General features: G+C 40.0%; 1 protein-coding gene and 1 pseudogene across 3 annotated transcripts in view; both read left to right on the plus strand.

Annotated features, from left to right (window-relative positions):
- The window catches only part of RBL1 (RB transcriptional corepressor like 1), a 76,046-nt gene extending 73,397 nt beyond the window's left edge, over positions 1 to 2,649 (plus strand). For all 3 annotated transcript variants that reach the window (XM_068565608.1, XM_068565609.1, XM_068565610.1), the window contains one exon: positions 1,246 to 2,649. In XM_068565608.1, coding sequence (XP_068421709.1) covers positions 1,246 to 1,416 — 171 coding nt within the window. In that variant the 3' untranslated portion in view covers positions 1,417 to 2,649. The remainder of the gene's footprint in view (positions 1 to 1,245) is intronic.
- On the plus strand, positions 2,271 to 9,634 carry LOC137778495 (glucosamine-6-phosphate isomerase 1-like; annotated as a pseudogene).
- Positions 9,635 to 10,949: the final 1,315 nt, after the last annotated feature.

Here is a 10,949-nt window from a genome sequence, read left to right on the forward strand (position 1 = left end):
TCAAGCACGATCTTGAGAAGGACTAGTAAGGCAACACCTGCAAGTGGTCAGACATGGGGAACACTATGTGTAAAGAAAGGCCTTGGAAGTGAAAGTTCATTTGGTGGATGGCAACCAGGATAGTGAAAGGTCTGAAAACAGACCTCTTCTTACTTACACAGACAGCTCTGTGGTCATCTCCATCTTTATTCCCATACAATGATGAAGATGTGATAGGGACATGATTGCTGTTTTCAGATAATTCAAGGGCTATCAAGTAGATACGCTCAGTATGTCTCCAGAAGCCAGAATCACTACTAACTGGAAGAAATTGTAGTGGGACAGATTGTAACTCAGTCCAAATACATGGCAGCTCCTTAACTCATTAGTTTCTCATTTAGTTCCACAGATATCTATTAAGTTCCTGCTATGCTTAGCAAACAAAGTTGACTGAGATATACTGCACAGGCTTGCATTTCTTCTTTATAGAAGTTGATTTCATATGAAGACTTTTAGAAGAAATTCTTGCATAAAATCAGAAATGGGACCAATTGAATTGTAAGGCAATGATTTCACAGTCATAGGTCAGAATCTGGGGAGCTTGTTGAACACAGATACCTGTCCCATAGACTTCCCGTATCACAGAGCTCTGGCAGGCAGGTCCCCTAGACTGTTGTGATGCACAGCTTTCAGGAACAACTTCTCTAAGGCTGCCTTACAGACCAGCAACATCAGCATCACCCGGGAGCCTGTTAGAAACGCAGACTCTCAGGCCTCACACCAGCCCGACTGAATTTGAATCTGCATAGTAACAAGATTCCCCAGATGATTAGTAAGCACATTAAAGGTTGAAAAGCATTGCTTCAGGAGGAGGATCTCAAACTTTAGGGAATATCAGAATCACCTGGAAGGCTTGATAAAATATAGATTGCTGGGCCCAACCCCCAGAATGTCTGATTCAGTAGGTGTAGGGCGAGGCTTGAGAATTTGCATTCCTGATAAGTTTCCAAATGCTTCTGCTGCTTCTGGTCTTATGTCCACATTTTGAAAACTACTGCTATAAGGTAAATCCAATTTTTAAAATCACCTGAAAAGATTAGTTCTAATCACCCTTATTAGGTTGGCCTAGATTCAAAAAATAATCTCTACCCCAGTGTTTAGCTTTGGGTAGAGGATAAAGGGCAGGAAAAAGCAGTTAGCTTAGTTCTTGGCTGCTGTTTCTCCCTTTTCCCCTTTTACTCACACATGTCCTCTATTTTTGCACAGAGTTTGAAAGATATCAACAACATGATAAGGCAAGGTGAGCAGAGAACCAAGAAGCGAGCAATAGCCATCGATGGTGATGCAGAATCACCTGCCAAACGCCTCTGTCAAGAAAATGATGACGTTTTACTTAAACGACTACAGGATGTTGTCAGTGAAAGAGCAAATCATTAGTGCCCTTCCCATTTCTATGATAAAAGCACTTTCGGTTGTTTTCCAGAAAAGTTGGGGCTCTATCTTTCAAAACATTCAGCCCTGTAGGTAGTAAATATCACTGAGTTACAAGAAAAGTTACACCAAAGTTGGGTTTTTTTTTTACATTTATCCAAAATGTAGTTGACAGATGTATTTTGAGTTGGATTGTAAAGGAATGTTTTAAGTGCCTTTTAAACATATTAATAGTCATAGAATTGTTAAAATATTTGTTCCCTGGATTTTTCAGGTGAAGTAAGAAGAAACCTCATAATTTTTCAGCTCATTTTTTAAAATAATTAAATGTCTTCTTCTTCTGGGCTTTGTAATATGAGGGTGAATAATCTGGTTTTGGTGTCATTTGAGAGGTTTGTGTTCCTAATTTAGTATTGAGTAGGGGTTGGGTTCCATGGCATCTGGGCCAGAGGATGATGCCCAGCCTGTCTCTGACCCAGTGTGGTAGCTCCACATCCAGGTGCCAAGACCATTCTGGGTTGTCCAGACACTTCTCGTGCCCTTCCTCTCCTTGAGCGGAAGCAGATTTGTACCTGAACCCCTGCACTACCCCCACTCCTTGCTTTCCAGCCCTAAGCCCTCTTAGCCTGGTGTCACAACCTGATAAAAGAGATACTTGCTCCTTTTTAAAACTACTATCATTTTGTTTTCCAAACCATTAACTTAGTTATATATGATTATATTATGTCATATAATTCTCAAAATAGGAAGCTGCTTCTCAAGCCAGTAGAGTAGAATACAGAAAAGAGTTGTTAGAAACCATATTCCTACTAGTAAGGTAGCACCGTGATAATATGTGAGATGCTGTTTTTGAGGTCATCATGAGATTGGTCATTCTCAATGTCTAATTGATTCCCTAAGAATAGTCGAAACCTTTTTCAAAACCACATTAATGTCACCTCATGCCATATTACTTCCCCCCTGTGTTCTCTGTATCATCGGTGCATTATGAGTTTCCCATTAGGGTTTGATCACTGGGCCCCCTTAAGGGTGTTTTCCGGGACTTGGGGTGCAACTTTCCAAAGAGTCGGCTGTTCAGTATTCACTTTTTCTAGTATGTTTCCAGAATCTGGAAGGACATGGATAAGCCATTCTTAATTAATTTTGAGAAAATGTTATCAAATGTATGTTTTTTAAACCACAAACCTTATTTTTTTAAATGCAAAATATTTAACAAATATTTAACTTAACCTATGTCTAACCCTGGCTAATTTGAATTAGTCTGAGATTTGAGTATGAACTAGTAATTACAATTGTTAGGAATTTTATTTTTAAATTTTAAGATGAAAAGTGATTTTGGTCACATTTTACATTCCTGAAAATTACATCCTCATTTTTTGTGTAGTATCTACACATGTTATAAGCCAAATAACATCATCTGTTTGAATCCTTGTATATATTTTTATGTAGCTATAACTATTGTGTCATTTTCATCATCGTTATTAATGTGCAGAATGTAAATGAGCATTTGTACGTTGTCTTTATAAGAAACTCTGGACGTGTTTTTATCAGTTTTCAAGACTGAATATCAATGTACATAAAATGGTTAATAAAATAATGGCGTTTTTTGAGATTATCGAAAAAACTACACTTGAGCTCTTCTGTGTGACTAGATGCAATTGTGCAACCATCTAGAATCTGTATCTCTTTAACTATCTGCTTTATATCTTTAAAATATCTTAGTGTAACTTAAAAGTTAATGTTCCTGGTGCTTTCTAGGAGCTAGGAAGAGAATGGGGAGTGAATGACTGCTTGATGAGTATAGGGTTTTCTTTTGAGGTGATGAAAATAATTTTGGAACTTGATATAGGTGGTGATTGCATAACATTGTAAATTTATTAAATGACACTAAATTTTACACTTTAAAATAGTTAATTTTACGTTAGGTGAATTTCACCTCAATTGAAAAAATGCCTTAGACACATATAAAAAAACAGAATTATTTCAAAGCCTTGGAATGGACCAAATTATGATTCTGAATCAAGGAAAAGGCTTCTCTCTTAGGAGTGCTTTCAGGTGTATTTCTTCATTTGAGCATCACAGCTTAAAAGTTTTTTGGTTTTTTTTTAACATCTTTATTGGAGTATAATTGCTTTACAATGGTGTGTTAGTTTCTGCTGTATAACAAAGTGAATCAGCTATACGTATATATATATCCCCATATCTCCTCCCTCTTGCGTCTCCCTCCCAACAAAAGTTCTTTTCTAATTAAGATTTTTATGTGGTTAGGTTATGTCAAATCAAAAAAAAAATTTTTTTAAAGAAGGTAATATTCCCGCTTGTTTATATTTTGTTCCTTACAATATTTTCACTAAGTCAACAGACATTATTGGCTGTTTACTGTATGCCTGGCCCTTTGCTAGGTGCTAGGGATATAAAGGTGAACCAGGCATAGTTCCTGTCCTCAAGATATAATATTTGTAGCCTATTAATATACTGGAATAAATACAGTAATACAAGTCTACACAAAGACGGATGGTGTTAGCACAGAGAAGGGAATGATTCACTTTGCCTGAACGAGTTTGTCAGGGAAATCTAAAATCACTCTACGGAATTCCCTGGTGGTCCAGTGGTTCAGACTCCACACTTCCACCGCAGGGGGCACGGGTTCGATCCCTGGTCGGGGAACTAAGATCCGGTGTGCTGCGCGGCACAGCCTTAATTAATTAATTAATTAACTCTAAAGTGGGGGCTAAGTGGTAATTTAGTCGTTAGGGATGAATAACTGTTCGCCAGGGCAGTAGAAGACAGCATGACCAGTAGAAAGGCCCAGCGACTTGAAAGTACTATAGGTGTAAGAATTTCAGGTAGTTTAGTGAGGCGGGAGTAAAGTGTACATATGTAAAAGTGCAGTGCAAAGCAGAGCTAGAAAGGGACCTTTCTAGTTGGGCTTTAAGCCAGGCTGAGGAGCTCAGGCTTGGTAATTTCCAGTGGTTCTCAACATTGGCTGCAACTGGGGAGTTTTAAAACACACATCAGTGAATGGGTTTCTCCCCCAGAGATTTCTGATTTAATTGGTTTGGGGAACAACCTAGTATTAGGATTTTTAAGTACTCCCTAGGTGAGTACCTAAGGTTGAGAACTACTGCTCCAGGTCATGGGGAGCCACAAAAGAGGTTTTTTTTGTTTTTTTTTTTTTTGTTGTTGTTTTTTCACAAAAGAGGTTTTAATTTTATGTGGATAATGACAAAATCTGAATTTTTTTTTTTTTTGGTGGCCAAGCTGCACGGCGTGCGGAATCTTAGTTCCCCAACCAGGGATTGAACCCAGGCCCAGCAGAGAAAGCGCCAAGTCCTAACCACTGGACCACCAGGGAATTCCCTAATGTTTATTTTGGCAGTTCCTTAACTTGCCCAAAGATAAGGATTACCTGAGACACATATTAACAATGCAGGCTCCTAGGCCCCACCCTTGACCAATGGAATGAAATCTCCAGGAGAAGGACTTAGGAATTTTGTTAACCTCTGTTCCAAGTGATATTAACCCTCAGGCAAGTTAGAGACTTTCTGGCAGTTCTTCTCAAACTTTAAGAGCATAGGAATCACCAGGGACTGTTAATCTTGTTAAAAATGCAGAGCCTGGAGTTGGGCCTGAGATGTTGTTTTTCTAACAAGCTCTTATACCTAACACCAGTGCTGCTGGGCTAAGGACTATGCTTTGAACTGCAAGTTTTAGAAATCTGGAATCTATGCAGAGGATTGATTAGAAGATGTTTAGACTGACACGGGAGACAAGTTAATGGTTCTTAACTTGGTTAATTTTGCCACCTTCAGGGACATTTGACAATGACTGGAGACATTTTTGCATTTTTGGTTGTCACAGCTGGGCATGGGAGGTTGGTGCTACTGGTATCTAAGGGTAGAAGCCAGAGATGCTGCTGAACATCCTACAGTGCACTGGACAGCCCCCACAGCAAAGAATTTATCCAGCCCCAGTGTCAGTCGTGCCAATTAAGTAAACACCTGGGCAAGAAGAGCTATATGCTTTACTGTACTGGTAATGGGGATAGAAAAGGAACCACCAAGGGTCACCCAACTCTGGGCAGGTATGGGGTCCCAGTTAGGGATAGCTTCATAAGGAAGATGTCTTTCCAGGAAAGATTAATGGTAATAGATTCCAGGTGGGGTAACTAATACACATGTGGGATTATTTGGCATCAATGACAGACCCTTAATATAAAAGAAAATGTTCCTGAGGTTTCAGATTCTGCATGAAGGCAATGGTTCCATCAAATTTCCCCGTGGTAAGAATCACCTTTGAGGGCTTATTAACTATGCAGATTTAAAAGTATAGTATACAAACAGTTTTGTTAAGCATCCCAGGCTATTATTCTTATCCTGGAAACTTGGAATGTACCTGTATAATGGCCAAGAGTATAGAGATCCAGGTTCAAACATCCACCCTGACGCTGTCTCACCAAGTTGGGCTTATTTACTTACTTCAGTTAGGTCATCATCACTTCAAGAAATAATTGATTAATTATGGAAAATAACATTCATTGTATAACATTCAATATACGTAAGCAAAAAATAAAAACTATATTCCCACCAACCAGAGGTCACCTGTTCAAAGTTTTTAAATTTTTTATTATTTTTTCACATGAAGAAAATTGTGTAAATCTTAAGTTTTATGATGAATTTTTTCCAGCTTCACTGAGGTATAATTTACATAGAATAAAATGTACCCACTCTAAGTGTATAGTTTGTATAATCATAATTATATATGATTGTATAACTACCACTACAATCCTCATTTTATTGTGCTTTGCCTTATTGTGATTCACAGATACTGCGTTCTTTTTACCAAATTGAAGGTTTGTGGCAACTCTGCATCAAGCAAGTCTATTGGCGCCATTTTTCCAACAGTATTTGCTCACTTCATGTCTCTGTCACATTTTGGTAATTCTCACAACACTGCAAATTTTTCATTATTATTATATTTATGGTAATCTGTGATCAGTGATCTTTGACATATGATATTATCATTGTTTTGGGGTGCCATGAGCCACACCCATGTAAGATGGCAATGTTGTGTGTGTTCTCACTGCTCCACTCACCTGCCATTCCCCAGTCTCTCTCCCTCTCGTTAGTCCTCCCTATTCCCTGAGATGCAACAATACTGAAATAGGCCAAGTAATAAGTCTAAATGGCCTCTAAGTGTTCAAGTGAAAGGAGGAGTCAATCGATGTGGCAAACTTTATTGTTGTCTTAAAGACATCGCCACAGCCACCCCAACCTTCAGCAACCACCACCCTGCTCAGTCCGCAGCCATGAACATCGAGGCAGGACCCTCCACCAGCAAAAGATTACAACTCACTGAAGGCTTAGATGATGGCTAGCATTTTTTGGCAATAAAGTATTTTTTAATTAAAGTATGTACACTGTTGTTTTAGACAATGCTATTGCACACTTAATAGACTACTGCATAGTGTAAAAACAACTGACTTTTGTATGTACTGGGAAGCCAAAAAAATTTGTGTGGCTCACTTTTTTGCAATATATGCTTTATTACAGTGGTCTACAACTGAACCTGCAATATCTCTGAGGTATGCGTATATAGAACATTTCCATCACTTTAAAAAGTTTTCTTTTTCCCTCTAATATTCCCCGCCCTCCCCATATCCTCCCCACCACTTACCCAGGCAATTGTTGGTCTGCTTTTTGTTACCATAGGTTTGCCTTTTCTAGAATTTAATATAAATACATGTATGCACAGCATGTAATCTTTTGTATTTGAGTTCTGTCACTTAGTATAATGTTTCTGAAATTCATTCATGTGGTATGTATAAATATTTCTTTTTATTGCTGAGCAATTTTCCATACCTTGGTTATACTCAATTTGTTTTATGTCATTACCAGTTGATGGACATTTGGGTTGTTTCCAGTTTGAGGCTATTAATAATTATGAACATATGTATGCAAGTCTTTGAACATATAATTTTATTTCTCTTTTATTCCTTTACGAGTTGCACTGCTGGGCCAAATGGTAAGTACGTGTTTAACTTCGTAAGATATCCATGTCTTTTTTCAAAGTGGATCATTTTGCATTCCCACCAGCACTGTCTAAGAGGTCCATTTGCTCCACATTACAGCCCCCCTCTTTTTTTAAATTAAAGTATAGTTAACTTAGAATACTGTGTTAGTTCCAGGTGTACAGTAAAGTGATTCGGTCATATATTTTTTCAGATTCTTATCAATTATAGTTTATTACAAGATATTGAATATAGTTCCCTATGCTGTACAGTAAATCCTTGTTGTTTATTTTATATATAGTAGTGTGTATACATCAATCCCAATCTCCCAATTTATCCCTCTGCCCCACCCTTTTCCCCTTTGGTAACAATAAGTTTGTTTTCTACATCTGTGACTCTGTTCCTGTTTTGTAAATATGTTCATTTGTACCATTATTTTATTTAATTTATTTATTTATTTATTTTTGGCTGTGTTGGGTCTTTGTTTCTGTGCGAGGGCTTTCTCTAGTGCGGCAAGCGGGGGCCACTCTTCATCACGGTGCGCGGGCCTCTCACTATCGTGGCCTCTCTTGTTGCGGAGCACAGGCTCCAGACGTGCAGGCTCAGTAGTTGTGGCTCACGGGCCTAGTTGCTCCGCGGCATGTGGGATCTTCCCAGACCAGGGCTCGAACCCGTGTCCCCTGCATTAGCAGGCAGATTCTCAACCACTGCACCACCAGGGAAGCCCCGTACCATTATTTTAGATTCCACATATCAATGATATGATATTTGTCTTTCTCTGTCTGACTTACTTCATTTAGTATGGTAATCTCTAGGTCCATCCATGTCGCTGCAAAGGGCAATATTTCATTCTTTTTTGTGGCTGAGGAATATTTCATTGTATATATATACACCACATCTTCTTTATCCATTCATCTGTTGATGGACACTTAAGTTGCTTCCATGACTTGGCTATTGTAAATAGTGCTGCTAGGAACATTGGGGTGCATGTATCTTTTCGAATTAGAGTTTTCATCTTTTCTGGACATATGCCCAGGAGTGGGATTGCTGGATCATATGGTAACTCTATTTTTAGTTTTTAAAGGAACCTCCATACTGGTTTCCATAATGGCTGCACTGTAGCCACCTCTTGATGTGAATCTTCCTAGACTTTTTTCAATGCATATTGAAAAAATCATTGTATTTTTAAGGTAAAAATGGATCATATATGTCACTTAATATATCATCTTTGCAATGTCTAAATGTTACCTTTCTGACAATTTTAATGCTTCTGTTCCAATGAATTATTTATGTTATCATTAAACAAGGAAAGATTAGTGCAGTCTCTACAGTCACCGCAGGAGGTGTCCTCAACAAGATGAAGCTCACCATCCTGGACTTCTCAGGCCAGTGAGTGGGTGGCCAAATACATCAGGAACTGCATCATCCAGTTTTGCCAAGGGCCAGACAAGTACTTCACCCTGGGGCTCCCCACTGGGAGCACCCCACTTGTCTGCTACAAGAAGCTGATTGAGTACTATAAGAATGGAGACCTGTCCTTCAAATATGTGAAGACTTTCAACATGGGTGAGTATGTGGGCCTTCTTTGAGACCACCCAGAGAGCTACCATGCCTTCATGTGGAACAACTTCTTCAAACACATTGACATCCACCCAGAAAACACCCACATTCTAGATGGGAATGCAGCTGGCCTACAGGCTGAGTGTGATGCCTTTAAAGAGAAGATCAAGGCTGCGGGAGGGATTGAGCTGTTTGTTGGGAGGCACCGGCCTTGGTGGACACATTGCCTTTTACAAGTCGGGCTCCAGTCTATTATGTAGGACCCGTGTGAAGACACTGGCCATGGACACCATCCTGGCCAATGCTAGGTTCTTTGATGGAAATCTCACCAAGGTGCCCACCATGGCCCTGATGGTGGGCATGGGCACTGTGATGGGTGCTAGAGAGATGATAATCTTCATCTCAGGTGCTCACAAGGCGTTTGCTCTGTATAAGGCCATGGAGGAGGGAGTGAGCCATATGTCTGCCTTCCAGTAGCATCCCCACACGGTGTTTATGTGCGACGAGGATGCCACCCTAGAGTTGAAAGTGAAGACTGTCAAGTATTGCAGAGGTTTAATGCTTGTTCATAACAAGTTGGTGGACCCCTTGTGCACTATGAAAGAGAAAGAAACAGAGAAAAGCCAGTCTTCTAAGAAACCGTACAGTGATTAGCCTGTGCTAATCCTAGTGTCAACTACCTCACTGGGACAGGCGGGTCCTTCTGGAAATTGTCTTTAGGAGGACAGAATTGTATTGCTTTAATCTAGTGTGGTTACTAGTTGAATGGGTGAACTTGTTGTTCCTGGCTGTTCAGTGTGGAGTCTAGTCATGGAATTTAGCTACTTATTTGTAACTTAATGAGAAAAAAAATCACTATATAATTTTGACGTCTGCCCCACAAATTAGGGGTTTTTAGCTTTTTGTTGTGCCTCTAACACTGTTCAGATGTACAATATACTCCCGTCAGGAATTTCTATCATTACATGCACTGATCTCAATTGAGAGGGAGTTTGGGGCTTATGTATATTGGACAAAACCTCTTTGGAGAGTCTTAAGAGCCCCTCTTGGGAAGGCCTTCCCCTTATTTGAGAATCAGTGTTCCAGATTAAGGAACAAACTCTCTCAATGTCTAAAGTCACTATAAGGAAGTAGTCACTCTGGTCAGTAACAAGTGCCACAGGAAGAAAACTATCCCTTACTTTCTTTCCCCAGCTGTTTTTTTCTGCTCTCTCAGTTGGCCTTTCCATGAACTCAGAGCCTCCTTGGGGAAGGATTTGGGTGGGTGGGGCTAAAGGGAAAGTTTTGCTGCTGAACTCAGAGCCTCAAGGGGCCCAGCCACATCAAACCCTTATCCCTCAGGGACCCTCCAGCACCGGGAGGAAGGCAGAAACCCTTTTCCCAAGAGAGCCCTGTGTTTTGTTCCAAGGTCTCACTGTGGCGCCTCTCTTATACATACTCATTCATAAGTAGGACGTCCACGGGAGCAACAGACACGGCCAAGATTCAACGTTATGTTCAGCCAAGGTGATGGGGTCAGGGCAAGCAGCTCAATTATGAGTTTAGAAACAACACTAGAGTGACGTGTTTCCTGTGTCCCTGAGAGTTGAGTGCCAAGAAACAGACCAAGTGCTTCTAAAGTTGACTAATATCCTTTCCCCACTTAAAAAACTGCCCTTCTAACCCACCTGTGTTCGTGTGGCGTGGTCTGATGTTCCCAGAACATCAGGAAGTACGCTTTTACCCTTTTATCCTTCACCCCCCTTGTTCACAAGATGAGTCTATTGCTCTGTTTTTTTTGTACTCTTATGCCTTGATGGTTTGAATGCTGCCTCCTCCTTCTCCCAATTTTTGTGCCTCTTTGAAGCTGCTGCTGCCTCTATTTCTGGGAAAGATCTTTCAGAGCCTGGCTCAGGCCTCTCTTTAACTGCTGTGTTTGGTACCAGCGTTTCATTTTTAGGTTTTATAATGTGATTGTGCTGTCATTCTG

Source organism: Eschrichtius robustus, chromosome 16, assembly GCF_028021215.1.
Source record: "Eschrichtius robustus isolate mEscRob2 chromosome 16, mEscRob2.pri, whole genome shotgun sequence".
NCBI lineage: Eukaryota > Metazoa > Chordata > Mammalia > Artiodactyla > Eschrichtiidae > Eschrichtius > Eschrichtius robustus.